This window comes from Triplophysa rosa, linkage group LG10 (genome assembly GCF_024868665.1).
Source record: "Triplophysa rosa linkage group LG10, Trosa_1v2, whole genome shotgun sequence".
NCBI lineage: Eukaryota > Metazoa > Chordata > Actinopteri > Cypriniformes > Nemacheilidae > Triplophysa > Triplophysa rosa.
The window spans coordinates 24913732-24934643 of record NC_079899.1 but is presented as its reverse complement, the minus strand read 5'-3'; the positions used below and the strand labels follow the sequence as shown (position 1 = coordinate 24934643).

General features: G+C 38.9%; 3 protein-coding genes across 4 annotated transcripts; 1 reads left to right on the top strand and 2 right to left on the bottom strand.

The window, feature by feature from the left end:
* The first annotated feature begins 349 nt into the window (after positions 1 to 349).
* On the top strand, positions 350 to 11247 carry adgrf3a (adhesion G protein-coupled receptor F3a). Of its 2 annotated transcripts, none has more exons than XM_057343143.1 (18): positions 350 to 412; positions 536 to 602; positions 714 to 726; positions 845 to 979; positions 1881 to 2036; positions 2124 to 2233; positions 2313 to 2371; positions 2486 to 2595; positions 2767 to 2985; positions 3123 to 3356; positions 3467 to 3634; positions 4651 to 4835; positions 4924 to 5112; positions 5257 to 6543; positions 6647 to 6688; positions 6830 to 6865; positions 6977 to 7056; positions 10911 to 11247. In XM_057343143.1, exons 2-17 carry the CDS (start codon positions 552 to 554, stop codon positions 7037 to 7039), a joined length of 3057 nt encoding a protein of 1018 aa, XP_057199126.1. In that variant the 5' UTR covers positions 350 to 412; positions 536 to 551; the 3' UTR covers positions 7040 to 7056; positions 10911 to 11247. The 2 variants fall into 2 exon arrangements, with proteins under 2 accessions (XP_057199126.1, XP_057199125.1); XM_057343142.1 differs by lacking the exon at positions 10911 to 11247 and adding an exon at positions 8638 to 8748.
* On the bottom strand, positions 7527 to 10917 carry LOC130559854 (ankyrin repeat domain-containing protein 66). Its single transcript, XM_057343144.1, has 3 exons — positions 8656 to 10917; positions 8057 to 8285; positions 7527 to 7907 (listed from the first exon to the last, which is right to left on the bottom strand). Exons 1-3 carry the CDS (start codon positions 8792 to 8794, stop codon positions 7793 to 7795), a joined length of 483 nt encoding a protein of 160 aa, XP_057199127.1. The 5' UTR covers positions 8795 to 10917; the 3' UTR covers positions 7527 to 7792.
* A 1981-nt stretch (positions 11248 to 13228) lies between the features above and the next one.
* Positions 13229 to 20799, bottom strand: LOC130559971 (tudor domain-containing 6). Its single transcript, XM_057343373.1, has 4 exons — positions 20437 to 20799; positions 13851 to 19043; positions 13668 to 13735; positions 13229 to 13584 (listed from the first exon to the last, which is right to left on the bottom strand). Exon 2 carries the CDS (start codon positions 19015 to 19017, stop codon positions 14404 to 14406), a length of 4614 nt encoding a protein of 1537 aa, XP_057199356.1. The 5' UTR covers positions 19018 to 19043; positions 20437 to 20799; the 3' UTR covers positions 13229 to 13584; positions 13668 to 13735; positions 13851 to 14403.
* Between the last annotated feature and the right edge of the window lie 113 nt (positions 20800 to 20912).

Genomic DNA, 20912 nt, shown 5'->3' with positions numbered 1-20912 from the left:
TCCGTGTTCATTTTTACAGTTGTTTTACCTGTATTTTACATTTTGCACTGCATTCATTTGCATTTTAGCATTAATGGAAATGTCCGTAAAATAAAGGAAAATGTACTGGTAATTTTCTGCCAGTACTTTATCTGTTTTTTCACGGGATTTTTTTTTACAGTGCAAACTCTTCGTATATGTATATATAGTTCCCCTATGTTCACTTTTTCTTGTTTGTAATTTAAATGAAGACAGTATTGACTGTTTTGATTTGCCTATCATGTGACCTGTATTATGCAAATCAGGAAGGTTATGTCAGAAGTCCATATATTGAATATTCTGAATATTTCCATATTCAGAAGTTCGGCATCTCAGTTGAAAACGTTCTGAATACGCAGGTCAGTCATGTTATGAGGAGTTGTGAGGCTTAGAGGTAAGTTTTTCACCTTCATGCAATGTCCGTTTATAGTTTATACAGTAAGTGCATTTTGTTGTGGTCAGATATTGACTGACTCCTGTCACTCACATGAATGACTGTTATCTCTTTATGTGGCAGATATTAATAAGACAAAATGACACCGTGCAAAGTCATCGTGCTTCTTTTTCTGGGGTTGTTTTGTAAGGTTTGTTGATGTTTCCTTACTCCAGTTACTTAAACATTTTTTACACATAACAGTATACTGACAAGAGTAAACGGTTCATATTAAAAAAAATTGTGTGCTTTTCTTTAATAGGTTTCCGGGGCAGGTAGTAGGCCTACATCTTATTTTTTGTTATTGTTGTTGTGCAATATCTATGAAAAATTTTTCGCCTTTATAATTGTTTTCAGATTGGTCTTAATCTCACTGTGCTATTTATTTTCCAGAAAACTCAACCCAGGTTTACTTTTTTGAGCTCGAAATAGATTCATCTATAGTTGGAACGGTAAAGAAACTTCTCTCAGAGCTGTCAGCCGTAGATGTGTCTGATGTCACTGTTTCAAACGTCAACGCCACAACAGGTACTCAGAACAACACCAGTGAAATCTGTCAGAGAAAAAAATAAAAATAAAAAAAGATATTTATTTCTAAATGTGTTAAAGTGCCGCTGTTGATATGCAGGACCTATTTAACATTAAAAATAATCTCCATTTTATAATGACACTTTTCTTATTGGATTAACTGGGTTATTTACTCAATGGCAAGAAGATTAGCATAAGGAAATAAAATGAGATAAAGAGGTAAAGTTAGCCAATGCTTGGAGGGACTCACAGTTAGCTTACACGAGACCAATGACATTTATTTTGCAAGATTAAAATAATATTACTCAACACTAACAGAATGGAAAGGGATATTGCAGCAAAATGTCACACATTAACAATTAAAAACAAATTCCTAAAAAATGGTTTTGTTGAAAACAGAAAAAGAAAATAAATGGAATATTTTCTGACAAACTGATTAGTTTTTTCATATTAGAAGTGATAAAGCATTAGCACATCTGAGAAGTCTATTTCAACTCTGCCATATGTTATTGTATCGTGATATTGTGTTAATAAAGGAAACTTTTTAGTTTATTATCTCTGCTGTCCTTCTGAAACCTTGTATCTTAATATTTCAATCATTTTTAATATTAAATCGATATTATTAGTCACTCTTTGTTTGTCACTGAGTTTTGCAAATTGCTGACCAGTCTTAAAAAGGGCTTGTCGGCATTGAGAAGACAGTATTTAACCATTTTAAAACAGTGTTGTTCAGTGTTGGTTTTTTGTCTCCTGAAAACCTTTTGGACATCCAAGGTTTCAGAAGAACAGCGGCAATATTATGCATTATATTGCCTATTAAAATGTTTTGCATTGTAAAAACGACACAAAAATATCTATTATAGGTTTAACAAGGATAAATAAAAACTTATTTTGTTTGTAGAGTGTACGTGGAATGGGACTGGAAACACAAAACACTGTTCGTGTATAGATGGGTACACATGGAGTTCAGACGCGTGCACTAATTATAAGTGCTGCAAAACTGAAAACTGCACACTCAGAGATACAGAAGCTGTCATGTGTCTGTCTGATAAATCAGGTAAAGTATTATTCGGTATATGCATGCGTTGATACAATAAACATTCTGCGGTCACTAACCAAACAATCCCGCCTGTTTCTTCTATAGTGAGCATCAACGGATCGACTACCATGGATTTGAACTACAATGACTTATTTAATTCAGACAACCAAAAAACGGAAAAGTATGACAAAATAACTGCTGATATAGCCGAATGGGTATGTCTTACGGATAACACACAAACACTGTAACACAGTTTTATAGTTAACAGAAAAACCATGTACATGTCTATTTTAGCTCAAAGGAAATTTCAGCGCACTGCCGTGGTTTGATTCTTTGGTTATCACAGCTTTCAGGTACTGATGGCCGCAAGAAAAACGTTTCTAAATGTAAAAATAATGTGTGTTCTTTTGACAAACAGACAGTGAAACACTTGATATATGACTGTAGACGTGTGTTGTGTCTTAAAGTCCAGGCAGTGTGATCGTGGACTATACGGTGCAGGTGCTCGGTCCCATTAACATCACTCAACTTGAAATGATATCCATCGCACTCAAACGAACTATTCTAGTAACAAAAGGTAGCCGACTTTTCATTTCATTTTTAAATCATTAATTCGCCCAGACATTAAAAGTCTGTTTACTCCTTTTATTTGATAGCAGAACATGTCATGGGTTCGAGGACAGTTTGAGAAATAGATATATATAGTAGTAGTAATAGATAGGACGATCTTTTCTTCTTTTCTCCAAAGGACTCGTGACTATTAGTGTACCTAAAGAACAACCTGTTGCTGTTGGTTCAAGTCCAACGGTTACCTGTACGAGACAAGAGGACCTGGGAAGTGTGAAGTGGGTCTTGACGGACACGCAGAATAAAAAGACAGCAATCACCAATGGAGCAGAAGCTAGCTTGAGCAGTCACAAATTCACAGACACTGTTCAGCTGGAAAGCATTTCAGGAAGTTGGAAAGGTAACGTGCGCTTCTGCAAACATAATGAAGACATTCACAGTGACATTTTTAATGTGTGAAACACGTGATTTTAGCCTTGAAAAGATTTACTGATCTCTCTCTCTCTTTTTCTCCATCCGTCCATCGGCTGACTGAAGGACTGTTTACATGCGAGTATACCAAAGAGCCCATAACGCACATTGCAAGTGAAATGCTGGACGTTGCAGTTTTGCCAGACATACGTGCCAGAAGCCACCCCCAATTTCCCGACTGTTCGGATCCAACTGTTCGGATACCGCTTACATTTCAATGTACCATTCAAGTAAGCACAGAAAATTACACCGTTAGCTGGAACAGCTCTGACTTCAAGGATCTCAGAAGTACATCATCAGGTAAGAATTGTTTTTGCTCTCACACTTCAGTGTAAATACAAGGAAAAGCCAAAATGATCTCTGTAGCTGATACACTTTTCATCAACTTTTTATATTATTGCGTTCTCAAGTGACCAAAGGGGACTCCATCCATTACAGAGCAGAAGCAACGGTTAACTGCCCAGACATGTTGACTATTCAACGGGCGAATGTCATATGCGCGTTCACGAACAATAGAGCCAAAGTAAGCGGGAGAATGAATAAGAAGGAAGTGGCTTTGGAGATCCCCATCATTCACAGTAATTCACATTCATAAACACAGTTATTCAGAATTCATGTTATTGACTCCACTGCTTATTTTTTCACATTTAAAGTCCCAGTGAAATTTAAAATGACAATTCTTATTTTTTCATGAAATATTGCAGTGTTTATTGTAAAAAGCTTATCAATGTGGGTCATTTTCTTTTTAAAATTCATGTACCCTCATAATCTTCAGTTAAAATCTGAAATGCACTTCCGCCCTGAAATGACCATCCATCTCAAATGACGTATACTAGACGGCTTGGCCGGAGCAGAGCCATTAGGCTTGTTCGACTTGATGCGGCGCCGCAAGATCAGACAGGCGGGTGACATCAAAGTACCGCGAGAGCGATTCGACAAACCATAAAATGTTTCGCTCTCGCGGTACTTTGATGTCACCCGCCTGTCGGATCTTGCGGCGCCGCATCAAGTCGAACAAGCCTATTGAGAAAGAGCGTTGTGCCAACGGAAGTCCAAAACGCTGGCGCGTCACGTGATTCATGGAGCCTTCAGATAGTTCCAGGAAGTTATGTTTTCTCTTTAAATGCTTTATTTCTTTCATTTTTTATTCATTAAATGGTTTTCGTCTTTAAATGGCTTAGACGTTTACCTCAGTTGGTCTGTTTAGTCGCAGCTCCATGCGTTACTAGTAACTTCCGGGAACTATTGAGAGCCTTCATTGCTGTGAAAAAAACTGTTCTATTGTAGTCTACGGAGTTGACGCGACTCTCTTTCTCAATGGCTCTAGGTCGGAGCATCCGTTATCTCCTCCCCTTCAACTGTCAGTCTGCTGCCAGTTTAATTTCAAAATCAATGCAAAAGCTGTTTTACACATCCAATCAATTCGCAATTCGATAAAGTCGAAGCTAAAAAACGTTGTTTGAGTGGTCTGCCAAGTCTGGAGGAACATATGGGTTTACAAATTAAAGTCTTATCCCTTTAAATAAGGATACGTATATTTGATATGGATGAATAAGCTATGCATGACTCTGTACTTTTCCATTTTTCCACACAGGTGACTCAACAGTCTGTTCCGCAGAAGGTCCCTGGCCTAAAACTAAAAGTCCTTACACGGCTGTTCTGGTTTGTGACTCCTCTGCTGTTGGTGAGAACAGGAGAAGCTGCACTGACGGTCAGTGGAAAAACGCAATCTCTTATTGTGTGAATCTGGGCCTGTACGATGTTCACAAAGATGTTCAGGTATTGTTTATTTGCAATCATTTTCTCATTCTTCACTCCTGATCGAATGAGGTTAGTCATACATTCTCAATCTCTGTCTTTCATAAAGGAAATTGGTAAAGGATTGGGTTATATTCGTGAAAACGCAGAGCGTCTCATCTCTTCGTTAAAAACTATCACAACAACCGATATGACTATTAACTCCTATGCAAATATAAACATGTCTGTAGATATTCTGAAACAAATGAATGAAGTGTCTTTAAATCAGTCGCATCACTGGAACGACACCATCATGCCTGTGAGTATGTTTCATCTGTTGTGGGTGTTAACGATATTTTATGGAACTACAGAACCTCTATTTTTTGAATCTATTGTGTAAGGCACACTCCTTCATATGTTCATCATTTTCAACGAATCTATTCATTTTTCCTTTTTATTTCAGAACTTTGTATCAACTATAAGTAACGTTTTGAATGACACACGAGCCTGGAATCAAACCCAAAACGCCACCAGTTTATCTGTAGATTATCTACAGACTGTTGAGAACATGATAAAGAACTCAAACCTGTCCTCTGCGAATCACACAAGTGTGAACGTCCAGCTCATGACCTGTAACTCCAGCGACTGTAAGACCTTCGGTGCCAGCGTCAAGACAAAGCAGAACGTTGTAGTCGTTGCGTTTAAGAATCTTGCTGATATTTTACCAAAAACCCTGAAGAATGAGACTGTTGATTCAGAAACCACCATCTTATCAGTGACCGCAGTAAACGGCACCAGTGACGCTCTGGAGATGAACTTTGGTGGCATACAAAGGCGTCGCCACCATGAAATGTATTGTGTTTACTGGAATGAAAAAGAGTGGTCCAGTGAGGGTTGTACGTGGGGTGGCGCTTCTAATTCCACGTTCTGTAACTGTACACACAACTCTGCCTTCACTATCTTGATGTCCAAACATCCGGTAACGCTCCTGTATATGCAGGAACTGACTTACGCTTGTTTAGGAGTTTCAATCGTTTCTCTTGTGCTGTGCATACTGATTGAGCTTTTGGTGTGGGACACAGTTGTGAAATCAAACATCGGCAATTTTCGTCACATAGCCTTATTGAACATCTCCGCTTGGTTGCTTTTTGCGTATGGTGCGTTTTTAGGAACGGCAGAACCAGAGAAAACCTCCTCAAACTGGTGCTTGATACTGACCGTGGTGAAACATTATTGTTTCCTGGCCGTCTTCTTCTGGACGTTGTGCTTGAGTTTTCTTCTTCTTCACCAGCTAATATTTATTTTTGAACAGCTACGGAAGAAGGTTTATTTGGCATTTTCGATCACTCTTGGTTACGTGTGTCCATTAGTGTGCGTGGCAGTGACCTTCGTTCATTTCGACAACGGTGGGGTTGGTAAATACTATTCGAATGAGACTTGCTGGCTAACGTATGAATCTGGGTTAAACGGGTCCATCTTTGCATTCATTTTTCCGGCTGGTACTATTGTGATTATAAATATGTTCACGCTGTTTGTGGTCATCATGAAAATCGTAACGCCTGCTGTGTCTGAGGCCAAAGCTCGAGACGAGAAGGCTGTTGTAAAGGGCATCATTAAGACCATAGTTTTCCTGAGCCCTATCCTTGGAATAACATGGATCTTAGGATTTCTTGTGTTCTGGCTGGATCTTACACAGACGCCATATGCCCAGATTGTGAATTATGCATTTACAATACTGAATTCACTACAGGTGAGAGTATAATATCAAAGATTTACTTCTTGACATTCAACACACTCCTGTATGCACATTGGAAACATTCACAACACAAATATCTCATTCTGTTATAACGCAGGGCTTTTTCATATTGCTCACAAACTGCTTTGGAGAGAAAAGGGTAAGCCTGTCCTTTCTTTGCATAATATAGGCTTCAAATATTATAATGTAACTTATTTGGTTTGCATTAGTTTGTCTACTGGAGTTTTATTAAACACTGAATTTTTTTGAATTGTCTAACGTGCAAATTTGCTTTCCAAAGGTTCGAGAAGCACTTTCAAAGCGTTTCAGAGGCAAGGTTAGTATGTGCAAAGGCTAATTTTACACATTTATTCATTTTTATTATAGCAAAGTGTATTTTTGACACAAATACATATAATAATACAAGCAAATGTTCTCATTGCTTTAGCCATCAGTGCATTCAAAAAGTGACCACTCGACCAAAGTGACATCAGTGATAAAGAAGAAATGATTGCACAGATTTTTAAGGTAATGAAAATGCGAATAATATGTTTTATCCGCACAAGGAAGACATTTACGGATTCAATTCTGTCAGATCTGCCTTTATTCATACAATAAATAACTTTGTACGCCTTTATGCTAAAGACTAAAACCACTATAAAACAGATTACAGTCATGTGTGTATGTATCAGCTCTTGTTATATGAATACTTTAATGTGTTAATGTATGGTTAATGGGTTTTAAATTTCTGTCAGGGAGAGACATTTTTCTTATTTGAAAGATATTTTCAATTTGTTTAATGCTTATTACTTTAAAAGTTACAGTTTATAAAGTTGTAAATATTGTTGTTTAACATGTTTAATAGTTCGGTTCTGTAGTGTGACTCTCCTCCACATCTTCATATCTCGAAATGAATCACTTTAATATAAAACTATATTCATTTTTTTCAAATGTTAATATATATTATTGTGCGTGAGGTTTTTAAAAATAAACTTTATATTTGTAATTCTATAAACTAATATACAGAAAATGTATATTAACTTATATGTTTTTAAACTTTATAAACGTATCCAAAAGCTTTTGACTGCCTATTTCTATCCAGATTCATTTGGCCACCCCACAAAAGTTTAGTGTTTTGTTTATTCTTTGTATTCACTAAATATCTTGCTTATTAATTCATTTAAAATCGTGTGTGTGTTGATTCATTTGTATTTTGCTGCATTTTAAAACTGTTCCCTATTTCAGAATGATAAAATATTCTCAATTACTTATCAGCATTTCTAGCTTCTCTTTCCTGTTGCCATTCCTCATCAGTGTCATCCAAAGACATCCTCTTTAACTTTGCCATCCGTCGATAGTTTCTGCTCTCAACCCCTGCCCTGAAAATGCAGAGACCACTAAGTTATTAAATATTATGGTTATTATATTAATAAATACCACCATAAAATGTAATAAACTACAAAGACACACCGTGTCGTCTAACGTCAAGAGTGTATGGTGACAAAATGTCAAAATACATAAATCATACTTTTCAAGAAAACGAACACAATCTTCATGTCCATAAATTTCAGCAATCCTGATGGGTTTGTCCCCAGATGAATCCTCTTTGTCTATGGGGGCATGAAGAGAATGTAGCAGTCGCAGTACTGCTAGTCTTCCAGACTCAGCTGCGAAGTGTGCAGGCGTCCATCCGTTGTTCGTCCTCAGACATGCCCTTGCTCCATTCTCCATCAGTATCCTAACCACTTCTGTTTGGCCTTAAAGAATAATATATAAAGAAATAAGAAAACGAAATTATATTATATTATATTATGCATGTTTTGTCCTTTTTGGACAGTTTATTTTGTTCCATCTACCCAACAAATTAGCGCAGGCACCTTAATGTAGAAAAAAGTAAAGAGTTAGCTTAATAATCATGAAGAATAATTATTTTTATGCGTTTAGGGTCAGATATGTAGAGCACGTTTTCTTTGCAAGACACCCAACTGTATAAAAGAAACTGTTGCCACTTCTAATAATCTAGTAAAGGTGGCTATTGATTTTTAGGATAAAATCAGCAATACATGCGGAATGGCAAATACTAAAACTACTTTTCTCTATACGTTTCAGGAATATTAGTCGACCTGCCTTTGGATGCAGCCCAATGAAGTGGTGTCCTGTTATTCCAGTCTATGTCTTTCTGATTGGGGTCACACGATTTCTTTTTGATCATTTCCTCCACTAGATCATAATCCCCGACGGCTGCAGCCTGATGCAACTCCGTCATTTGTGATAAGAAACATAAAAAAATGCTTGTTTGACACCTTAAAACGACTTACAGCCTTTCAGTTTACCGTTGCTATGCGCTGCACGCTTCTATTGCTGTCTGCGTCATTGCGTCACAGCTACGCGCCTGCAGGTGTAAACAAAATAAACCGGGAAATAATTCAAAATTGTTTCGCTGTCTACTGTACGTTCTAATTTTATAGTTCATTAACGTTTCACAGGGCCCTTTATTTTAGTGTAAAATATAATTTAGACTGTGATACGTTGAGAAGAAATTATGAGCGCGTTGTCACGTGGTAACTGTTACATTTCTCCGTGCTGGCCAACACAGGCCAATCACAGTCGATTGTGACCACTGGATAGTACGTTTTCAAAAACAATTTGAAAGCGATTGTGTTGGACGGTTTTACACCTGTGTTTCCTGGACCAACCTGCAAAATTACTGAAATTAAACGATTATACATAATTGTGTAGAAATAGCTCCAATATAACAAACATCATGCAGCTAACATTGCAGCTAACAGTTATAGGCTCGATTCACATATCGCGTCTAAAACCGCGCGGAAAACGCGAGCTGCACTGCGACCTCCTTTTTTTCCTTTGCGCTCTCCTGGCGTCTGTCGTCGCTAAGCAACCATGGGCCACGATAGCCGTTGAGACGTGGGGGTATAAACAAAGGATATATGGAATATATGCACTGAAAATACCTCGCAATAACTCTGCTACTAGATTTAGTTATGCTGTGATCATCTGTGTCTCCATTTTCATTGAGCTTGTCTATATTGGCTGGTTGGTTCTTGTCACATGACCTGCGGTGCGCTTGCGGCTTTGTAATTTGAGATTTTTCATCTCGATGCAGCGCCAAAGCGCCTGAAAAATAGAGCGCGCCGCGTCGCCCCCTATTTCCGCGCGCCTACATTTAAAATAACGAATATGCGCGCGGAAAAGACGCGAAATGTGAATCGGGCTATATACAGCTTTCCTGTGGCTCAGTGCAGAGCCATTGAGAGAGAGAGTCGCGTCAACTCCGTTGACTGCAATGGAAAAGTTTTTTCACAGCAATGGAGGATCTTAATAGTTCCCGGAAGTTACTAGTAACGCATGGAGCTGCGACTAAACAGACCAACTGAGGTAAACTTCTAAGCCATTTAAAGACGAAAACCATTTAATGAATAAAAAAAATGAAAGAAATAAAGCATTTAAAGAGAAAACATAACTTCCTGGAACTATCTGAAGGCTCCATGAATCACGTGACGCTTCAGCGTTTTGGACTTCCGTTGGCAGAACTCTCTCTCTCAATGGCTCTGGCTCAGTGGTAAGAGCATTGCACTATCAATGCCAAGGTCATGAGTTCAATCCCAGGGGATTGCATATAGTCAGAAACAAATGTATAATACAATTCAATGTAATTCGCTTTGGATAAAAGCGTCTGCCAAATGCGTAAATGTAAATGCCACGCGCCCTCTTTTGTTTAACAGGGACCCGCGCGCATCATTTGTGAATGAATGTATTTAAATCTATTCTTGATTGGTAAAGGTTAAATTTAATAGGCAATTATACAAGATATAATTGAAGATTTGAAGTTGCGATCGTTTTTACTTCCGTATTCTGACGCATTTTTAAGTGAAAAGGAATTTTAAATGAGAAAATGAGTGGGTGTGGCTTGCGTTTTTCACTGCGAATTGATTGTATAAATATAAGCTGTATAAAAATAGCTGTTGCATTTTGAAATGAAACTGGAAGCAGACTGAGGGCATTTCCAAATGGAAGTGAGCATCCCTATGCCCTACTCCCTTCGAAGGGCTGAGCCCTTGAAGTTACCTCTTTGAAGGGTGTAGAGCATTACTGTCTCTCGTGTGTGCGTTTGGAACTCCCTTCACAAAGGGAATTGTTATAGAGTGATTTGATATGGTTCTTTAAGAGATGTTTCAAGTCTAGGTATGTACTGTTCCTTTAAGAAAATCCTGTTCCATGTTGGCTGTGATGTGTATGTGCGGAGTTGAAGTAAAGAGTTTACGGGTGTCTCCGCTATCGATGTCTGTCTCCAGTTATTACATATTTGGGGACGAGGATATAAACCTTATTTTTTTGTGGTTGCATCGGCTGACGAATTGTAGGTGTCAGCAACATGGCGATATTTGGAACAGTGGGGGAATTTGTGGAAGACAACGGTGACTGGCTGGAGTAACGGAGCGCCTTGAGCATTTTTTCGCCGCTAATGACATTACGGAGGAAGATAAGAAACGCTCCATCTTGTTAAGATTGCAACGCCACGGAAACCGGCATACAAGGATTTAAGTGTATATGAGTGTAACAGTATACGCCACATTGTAGTTATCTTTAAATGCTAACTTAACTTACGTGTTCGTGTAACTTTTAACACTATTGTTTCTTTGTGCCCTTAAACGGTGCCCTTTGTGCATTTTTTCTGAATTCAACAGTGTAAACATTCGGAGTCGCTATTAAATATTTTAAATAACTTAAATTTATTTTAATATTTCTTTATTGCATTTCAATTTTCATTTATAAATGCTTTGTTTTGGAATTTTCTGTATTGGATTTTCTCTATAATTTTCAATTATCTCAATTTGTCTAAATTGTGAAATTGGATCTTTTACTTAATAAAAGCTTTATATTTTGACTGTTTGATGACTAGTCTATTCTTGGTCTATGGTTAGACGTCTGTTAGATTTTAACTGACAGACCAAATTTAGCCTTGTTATAACCTAGACGTCTGGCTGTTTGGACGGCTATTAAGGGCTCGGCATAGTCCAGGCGAATTGCGCTTTCGTTCTGCGTTTTGGGGTAAACCGAAGCTCGAAAACGTTGAGAGTCCGTATAGTGTTTTCGAACAATCCAACATCCCTTTGTTTCTGGGGGCGGGGTTTACATGACGTATGCCTCTGCGCACGTGGCCACACAAACAACAAAGATGTCTGCAACACGACATTCAAAAGCATTCATGCTGCTCAAATGTTATCGTTTTTTTATGTAGCCCTTATCTGACCTCACCTCAGCTAAATAAAATGACGCGTTATTTCCCACAGACCGGGTGGCGCTACATAACACACCCACCTATTACGTAATGGCCATGGGCCGATGGTGGCTCGAGGGTGTTTACCGGTGTTCTGTCAATTTATGCTGCCCATAGAATTTTGCTACCCTCGTGTTGTGATTGGGTTGGGGGAGGGGTAATTTAGGTGTAAGGGTTGGGTTGGGGGAGGGGTTAGTCCTGTTTTGTATGGAGGTAGCAAAATTTGACAGGGTAGCGTAAATTGGCAGAACACCGGCCAACACGAACTTTCCCGGAAAGTTCTGTTTGGTTTGCTGCGGCGAACTAGTGAAACGAATTGTCGTTTGGACCAGATTTTGTTCGAAATCAGGTCACAGACGGTCGTTTTTCGATTTCGAATGTAGTATGGTGAGCCCTTCAGACGTCTTTTAGACGCGAAATTGCTTGCTGGGATTCAGGTGTTCACTTTCGTTTGGAACGCCCCTACAAATGGTGCCCCCTTCGCGAAGAGCCCTTCAAGGGCGCATAAATGCCGTTTGGGAAATACCCTGACAGTTGAAGGGGGGGGGTTAACGGATGCTCCGCCCAATCCGTCTAATTTACGTCATTTGAGATGTATAGTCATTTCAGGGCGTAATTGCATTTTCGGATTATAAAATCCCATGGAAATTAAAGATGACAATTCTTATTTTTTCATGAAATATTGCAGCCACAAAATTTAAACAATAAATTGAAGCTTTAGGACACAGCTATCCTTTAGTGTGTCCTGCTCCTAAACTTTGTCTTCTTTGAGTTCCTCATAATTCTGAAACATGTCGTCCTCTCGCTGATATCGTCGGTCATCTGATTCTGACTGGGAGCTGAGAAATTACAGCCTAGTATTAATGATTTGAAAATCACACTCCTATAACAATGGGGGGTAAGCGAGAACGTTATAATTTATTAAAAAAACATCAGTGTCATCAACTTAAGGTGAATTGTGTAACAACTAAATAAAAACCGATTCAGTATTTAAACAATATTTATACCTTTCAAAAGCCAAGCGATGTCTGTTTCTTTACGGCTTGGTCGGAGCGTCCGTTAACTCCTCCCCTTCAACTGTCAGTCTGCTGCCAGTTTCATTTCAAAATCAATGCAACAGCTGTTTTTACACATCCAATCAATTCGAGCATTTTTATGCAATATCCATAACGCAAAATGTCACATCCATAACGAGGAAATTGCCCATTTCATTTTTTAACTTGTTTTCAGAATTTATACTCCTGCTTTGTGCTCTTATTGGACCCACCAAACTACTACAAGTTTAGAAAGTGCATGCTTTCTTTTAAAAATTAGGCACAAAAATAAAAGCAACACAAAGCCAACTCTATGAAAATGTTTTATTCCAACAAATGAATATTTAAACACATTTGGATACGGAGAATATTTATTTACAATGCACACAATTTATTTTGAAAAAAAAAAACGTATGTATACACTCTGAATTCAACTGCAAACCACAGAAATGCAATCAAGCTTAATGTTTAAAAATGTCAACTAACATGATGATTGACATACTTAAAACATTCTATTACATCTCATCGCCTCGTTTAGGAGATGAGACATCTACTTGGAACAAATATTCATCAGTGGCATATATAAATACAAATTCTTCCCATGTATAAAAAAAACTGTAAAGTACTAAACCTTCAAACTTCCCACCCCAGCAATAAATATGCTTAAAAAGCTGCTCATTCTGGGATTCACTTGATGGAGTCGCAGTGTTCTTCAGTGCCAACCTTTTAATAAAAAGGGCAAAGAATAGTACAATTAGTATTTACTGGAGAAAAATAGTTATTGTAAAAAGTAAAATCTACCATACCATGGGAAATGTTCGACTTTCTAAACCAGCTGCCCAGCTTCTACTCCTGCTCATTGTTGCCAGGGCATCTGTGAACAAAAAACAAGCACGAGCCCGTGATTAACCAATAAAAACAAGAACTCCTTTACAACCAAACCAGCATATGAAAAGTATCAAACACAAACAATGCGAATATACACAAACCTTTTTCAGACGCTATATCTTCTGTATCTTTTCTGTTGTCCTCTGTGTGTGACAACGCTTGTTTAACTGATACAACAGGAACTCTATCAACGGACTCAAAGATTTCTTCGTGGTTTTCTGAAAGTGAATCCATCCTTATAGGCCTGTTAGCAGTCACGTCTTTACCATAGAGTACCTCAGGCAAATCTCCATTTGCTCTCAACTCTTTATAACCTCCATGATGAGGAACACAATGAGTTTCACTCATCTGACTATCCACAGATGTTGATGCAGCATCTTCAGATGAGACCTCAGTGGGATTTTCATCTCGCCTCACAGAAGCCCTCCAAAAGTTTCTCATGAGCTCATTCACTATACTGCATTGCTGCATCTCAATTTTAACATAATATGGAGGGATGTTGGGGTCTACAGTGTTTTCAATGCCATTTACAATAACTTTCAGAGGTTTATCCACCAGAAGCTTGTGAAAATGATCAGCTGCACTATCGTCCCACGATCCTTCTGAAGGTGCAAATCCTTCCAGCTGACACAGAAATGCTTGAGGTGGACTCTCCTATAAGTTACAGGGAAGTGCTTTCAAAGAACTTGCATGGATATCGGACTCATTTCCAAAGTCAATAAAAAGTACAGATACTGTGTCGTTGCATTTTTTAATAACTTGTGCGCGATACCACATCAGGTCATCAGGGAAACGAGCCCAGCACGGGCTTCCAGGACCCAAGCGATCCATTTGAATTTGCTGTGTCTCATTTGAGTTTCCATATTCTTGAGCTGCAAGGCAAATTTGGTCAAGTTGTCCAGAGTTTGCAAACTGGCACCAGAAATAATTCGGTCCAACAATACATGATGCGAAAGCTTCTACCGTCTGTCCCAAAGACACATCTGGTTTCTTAAACAGCATCTGTTTTTCTTTCACAGGAATGGACGATGGCATTTGTTTGGAACAGTGAATCTGTAACCCCTTCAGATCTGAATCATCCCATTTTTCACCCAACAATGAATCTGCCGAGCTCTCCTTGAGCGCCATTATAACCTCCCAAGTGGTCGTGTCTTTTTTAATAAACTTGCAAGAAAGTTTGTTCTCACCAGCCTGCCCAAATATATCCTCCTCAATTCCCTGCTGGATTTTAAATCGATCCTCAATGTTGGAGCTGCAACGAATGCTAAACCTTGGATAAGAAAGTAGCTGCTTATCAAGCCTGCAGATATTAGACAGAGAAACAGTGGCTTCATTTCCAAAATCGATGAACTCCACCTGAATCAAGCCATCCTTTGTGGTTCCCTTGACAACTGCACGATACCAGCAACCATCTTCAGGAAACACAGCCTTCACCAAACTCCCCTTCTGAACACTGCATGCGTGAATGACATCGGCCTCTGATATCTGAGAGGAATTTAATTGTTCATTGAGAGAAAACAAAGTATCCTCATCTTCAGCCAGCTGCACAAAAAAACCCCTCAGACTGGTGATATTCGAAATATAAACTTCAGACACCATACCTCTTTTTATCACACGAGAAGGAAGGCTTGTTACTTGAGGTAAATGTTGTTTAGGACCCTTCTGTGCATTTACAACTTTTTTTCTGAACTGAACCAAATCAGTTTTGGCGATGTCATCTTTCTGGACACTTTCAATGGTTTTCACTTTAGTGCCTTGACTGCAGATTTTAGGTTTCAGATCACACCAATAATCTTTCATGAGATCATTAACCAGAAGCCCCTTACATTCAACCGCCACATTATACTGAGGACACTTAGGAAAATCAGAGGACATTCCCGTGTTCTGAATAGTCACGTTTAAAGGCTCATCCACCAGAAGTTCAAAAAATGTCTCGGATGCAACGTCGCTCCACATGCCATGTGTAGACTTGAAACCTCCTAGCTGACAAAGAAATGCTTGAGGTGGCCTTTCCAGTAGCTCACGGGACAGGGACTTCACAGAGTTCAGGTCAATTTCTAACTCGTTTCCATAATCTATAAAAACAACAGATACTGCATTGGCTAGTTTGTTAATAACCTGTGCACGATACCACAGCTCATCCGAGAAGCGTGCGAGGCACGGTACGCCTTGGCATAGCTGCTCTAGCTGAATTGGTTTCGTTTGAGTGCCGTTTCCAACTTCTTGGGTAATCAAAGAGATTTTGTCAAGTTCTTCGGAGTTCTTGAACTGGCACCAGAAATAATTTGGCCCACAGATAGATGAAGCGTACGCTTCTACAGTTTGTTGTTCTTTTACAGCTGGTTCTTTGAATGTTAATGGTAGGATATCTTCATTTTTGAAGATCATTTGTGAGCCAGTTTGAAGATGGCTCACATCAAACAATGGCCACTCCAACAAATCACCCTGGTGTTCCAAACGGACCAGCCAAGCGGATCTGTCATGGCGAATAAACCTGCAAAGAATTTTCTTATTACTGTTTTCACCTGCTGCCTTTTTGAAAGCCATTACCTCTTCCTTAGTCCAATCTCTTTTTCCTCCAGACTCATCACCCTCAAGTGAGCAGTGGACACTGAGCACAGGCGTGTTCAGCAACTGCTTGTCGAGTTGCCTTATTTGAAGGGGCGTAAGTGTCGCCTCATTCCCAAAGTCAATATACTGCACGTGAACCTTGTCGTCGTCTTTGTTTTGAACAACAGCACGATACCAAGCCCCGTCAGAGGGATACTCTGCTTGCACAACGTCACCCGGCTGCAACACATGGAGGTCAGCTTGTGGACTGCTTAACTGAGAACAATTCAGTTCATTCAGAATGGACAATATTTTTTCCTCCTCACTCTTTAAATGCAAATAGAAACTTGATGGACTATTACAGTGTGAAAGATAAACATCTGTAACATATCCTTCATCTAAAGCGTTTGAGGGAAGATCTGTTAGTTTTGGATAATGAGACATCACTTTATGTTGCTGTGAATCATTACGCCCTGTTGTGTCCCCGGAACTGTTAGCTTTAATGGGTGGGAAATTACATTTTTGTTTGATTTGAACAACTGGCTTAGTCTCTTTCCTACAGATCTTCTCATGTGCTTGCGTTGTAACACTTAAATGCTCTTTAAGTCTCTCCAACGCCATAACTTCTGAAAACACTTTGCAAGTGCCGATCTTATTTGCTTCTTGATTCAGCCTTTTAGCCTGGTTCCATTTCTCGTTAATTTTCAAATTGAGATTCGTTTTCTCATCATGCATCTCCACTGACAGTTTGCCTAAAAGATTTTGTTTCATTACAGTGATGGAGAACATGCCGTCTGTGGCATAGTTTTCAAACCACTCATTGAGTTCAGATGACTGTGGTAATGTCACATTGAAGAGTTCAAACTCAACAGCCTGAATGGGAATAGATGCCACTGCACTGGCCTCCGGAGTAAGGGGTAGAATTTCAGATTTGTCCAAAGTCAACAGATTGCCATAATCTACAAAACAGACAAGTATTTGTGGATGCGTCGATTCTATTCGTCCCCTGTGCCAATGGCCGTCGGGATATTTGGCAAAGCACATCATCTTTGGGGAAACTGAGAATGTTGTTTGAGTTCGCTTGCAGCACAGTTGCTCGATATCACTGGTCATTTTCCTAACGGTGTCAATATTTTGTTCAAAATGGCCATAGAACTGATTTACACTTCTGACAGAAGTTATCCACACCTTTTCTTTTGTGTCTACATCAATTTTGGGTGGTGAAATTTCATAAGCATCCCTGTGAATCGGGAACCCGGACACAGCTTCATTCAGTGACTCTTTTCTCTTGGAGGTTTCCTGGTGTCCGTCAGTCCTGGAGGCTGCAGCGAAATCTTCACAGGGACCTGCTGAACAATGTGTGCACACAGGCACACTTTCATTCATAGATCTGTATGTTACTTTCTTCAATGTCTCAAGAGTTTGGTCACCAACACACATTCTCTCTGGTACAGACAAGCATTCCTCTGTGAGGCCAAAAACTTTGTTCACGTTCACATTATCTTTCCCATAGAGCGTGATGTCATAGACGCCTTCTCTGAGCTGCTCGAACTTTCCAATGAAGACTTGATCTAAGATGATAGATTTGAGAAAATCAATCTGATCGGTCTGCAATCCAATGCCTTTGTCGGGGATCCCATGAAGAGAGCATGCAAAAGTGACAACAGGCAACTGAAAGAACCTTGGAGACAAAGGTCTGATATTGCAGAGTTTAACAAAGTCTCCGATTCCATAATCGACATGAAAGACTTTGACGACATCAGAGACTATGTTTTGCTGAAGGACAGAACGATGCCACTTGTCATCACTTCCTTTGGTTGCACACGGGGACCCGTCAGAAAGTGGTTGTGACATCAGGGAAGGTAACACATCTTCATTGCATTTGTGCAGTTGATCGCTTAATTTCTTGAGCTCCTGTGAAAAGACATGCAATTTGCAGAAGACTTTCGATGGATGAACCACATGAGTTACAGTAACAATCTCAATTGTTCCAGGCAACAACTCTGGGTAAAAGTACTGATACAATGTTTCAGAGTCACCTGGGTGGTCCTGGGCACCCGGCATCACGAAATCTGTTCGTGTGGTGGTGTTTCGTTTTGGTGAATGCAGTGAACTGGTTACAAGGCTTTTAAAATCCTCATCAGATATCTTTCTAGCAAATCCAAGCTCAAACATTTCTTTGGATACATTTGGAACATCAAGAATTAAGATTCTGTAAGGCATCATCACGTCCTGAACACATCCAGAGATGCTTTTACCACATAAAGATCTGATGAACTCTGAAGCGCCCTCAGACCATCCACTCTTTTCACAGAGAGGTGATGCATTGCCCAATACACAAAGTTCTACAGTGAGTGGCAAATCTAAAAGGTTGCGCGGACATTTTGATAAAACATTCCCTGATGCAGAAAATATTTTACCTTGATCAATTAAGAACACGTTGTATTCATGTTCAGATTTTGAAAGTATTCTTGCTCTATGCCAGGTTTCATCATCACATACGTAGCATACATCTCCAGGTTTGCCTTCAAAACTATCCTGCCTCCCGGTCTCAACATCAATCTCTAATTTTATGTGAGGATATACTTCGCCGGTCTCTGGTACAGCACTTAAATTTCCTACAAATTCCACTAAAACACTGTGAGGCTTTAAGTTTACGCTTGTGACATGAAGGGTAATATCTGATCCAACATCCGGCAAACCAGGAACTGAAAACATCTTTGTGCAGAAAGTTAATGAACAATCTGAAAGAGATAAAATAAACAAATAAGTAGTAAGAACATTTGTACCCTATGTAGATGGGTAGTTGACAGACTAATATGCAAATTTGTCCTATAGAGCTCCGGAGGTTGACGTCACGCAATCAGAACTCAGCCATTTTGACAAGCATTCAGGAGAGTGCTAGAGCGGCTGTAGCATTGGTATTGACAGTGGGCAAACAATAATTTAAAACCAGGCTGTATAGACTTTACAAATCATAATATTTTAACATGATGGACAGCTGCTGTGCGCCAGAACAGGCGGGGGAAAGCAAACAGCAAATCATTTTGCCGGAGCTCTATGGTGTGGTGTGATGCCAAAAATTGAAGATAAACAATGAAGATAAATCTCCTTATGCTATTTTATATGATACATGTAAATGTTAACAATATATAAAACAATGTAATATTAACAGTTTGTTTTCTAAATTTTGCTAAGTCACACCACAGGACACGATTTATTCTTCAACTACCCAGATTCAGGTCTGATTACAAATGTAGTTCCTCCCCCATATGTCTTTCCAAATAATTTGTACACAGCTCTTTTTATACAAAACGGTTTATGAAGCCATACAACAGGTCAACACGTTTCATACAAAGGCGAGTTAATAATGGCAATTTTTGGAGTGTAAGCCATTGAGGCAGTCCTTGTATAAAATGCTTTATATGGTGACCTTTTCTCAAAAATAAAAATACAGGACAATACACAAAATAATATCTAATACTAGTTGTCTCTGTTGATTTACATTTATTCATTTGGCAGATACACAGACAATAAAACTGATTGATAATCTTCAATTATTTCAAACATTATTTTCACTGAAATAATTCCAGATAAAAAACACAAAAAAATGTAATATATTTATATGGGCTATATATACACACCTTATTGGAATAAGTGTCCGATTATGCCAGAAATACGATATATACTTTTACTATATTGGACGGCACAAACCATCCAGGCAAAATCTAAGTTAATTTATATGGCTTATCCTGTACAAACTTAAAATAAATATCACAAATCTTTGCGTGTAACAAATTGTTTTACAGAATTTTTTCCTTAAATCTCTTAAAATTCGGTTTAGTCATTATGCAGCACCCCGGTTTATTTCAAAGGATTCTGTCAGACATTGTCATTGACATCTTGTGGTGGTCAACAGAAGCCACTAATGGATCTGTCCACTAATGGAACAACTAACTAACTAACCAACCAAAATACTAACACTATTGACAGAAATACAAATTAGTCAGGTAACCGATGCGCTATTCTTATAGTAAAATGGGCATAAATTACCCTTTGTGGTTTGAACATTACGTTTGATTAATCAAAACGCTGATTCAATGGTGTTTTTAAACTGAATAATCAATGGAAACTCACCAAATAAGCAATTTCCCCATCGACTCCACAGGCTTGCCGTTACGCTTATCGATGAATTCAAAATCTTATTCTTGACAGAACAATTCAAACATCCGCTGCCGTGTTTTTAACGAATCCGTTTCACGCCAATTAAACGCACGTCACTTACGTACAGGACGACAGGTGTTTCGTCAGGCGCTGCGTGGACCTATCGGCGAAGAGCAGCAAAATATCGCGAGAGCATTAGAAAGCATGAGGCGCAGCTATGAGGAGCTGTCTGCGGTACCCTGATGTCATACGCATATTGATCTGCGCAGTGCCGCATGAAGTCAAACACAGTGGACTTTCTTTAGTGATATTTTGAGGGTGGACTGGTTGTTTCATTCATATATTAAGAGTGATTTAAATGTTTTAGTCACATTTTAAGGACGGACTGAATGTTTACTTATATTCTGAGGGTGGATTGAACGTTTTAGTCATATTGTTAAGACCGAACG

Bases quoted from the DNA above. Each gene is read 5' to 3' on its own strand.
- adgrf3a (XM_057343143.1), top strand. From the start codon at position 552: ATGACACCGTGCAAAGTCATCGTGCTTCTTTTTCTGGGGTTGTTTTGT. The intron at 2,234-2,312 runs GTATGTCTTACG...TGTCTATTTTAG, and splicing joins CTGCTGATATAGCCGAATGG to CTCAAAGGAAATTTCAGCGC. The intron at 3,357-3,466 runs GTAAGAATTGTT...TGCGTTCTCAAG, and splicing joins TCTCAGAAGTACATCATCAG to TGACCAAAGGGGACTCCATC.
- LOC130559854 (XM_057343144.1), bottom strand. From the start codon at position 8,794: ATGACGGAGTTGCATCAGGCTGCAGCCGTCGGGGATTATGATCTAGTG. The intron at 8,286-8,655 runs GCAGGTCGACTA...TTATTCTTTAAG, and splicing joins TCATTGGGCTGCATCCAAAG to GCCAAACAGAAGTGGTTAGG. The intron at 7,908-8,056 runs GTATGATTTATG...CTGCATTTTCAG, and splicing joins TGTGTTCGTTTTCTTGAAAA to GGCAGGGGTTGAGAGCAGAA.
- LOC130559971 (XM_057343373.1), bottom strand. From the start codon at position 19,017: ATGTTTTCAGTTCCTGGTTTGCCGGATGTTGGATCAGATATTACCCTT.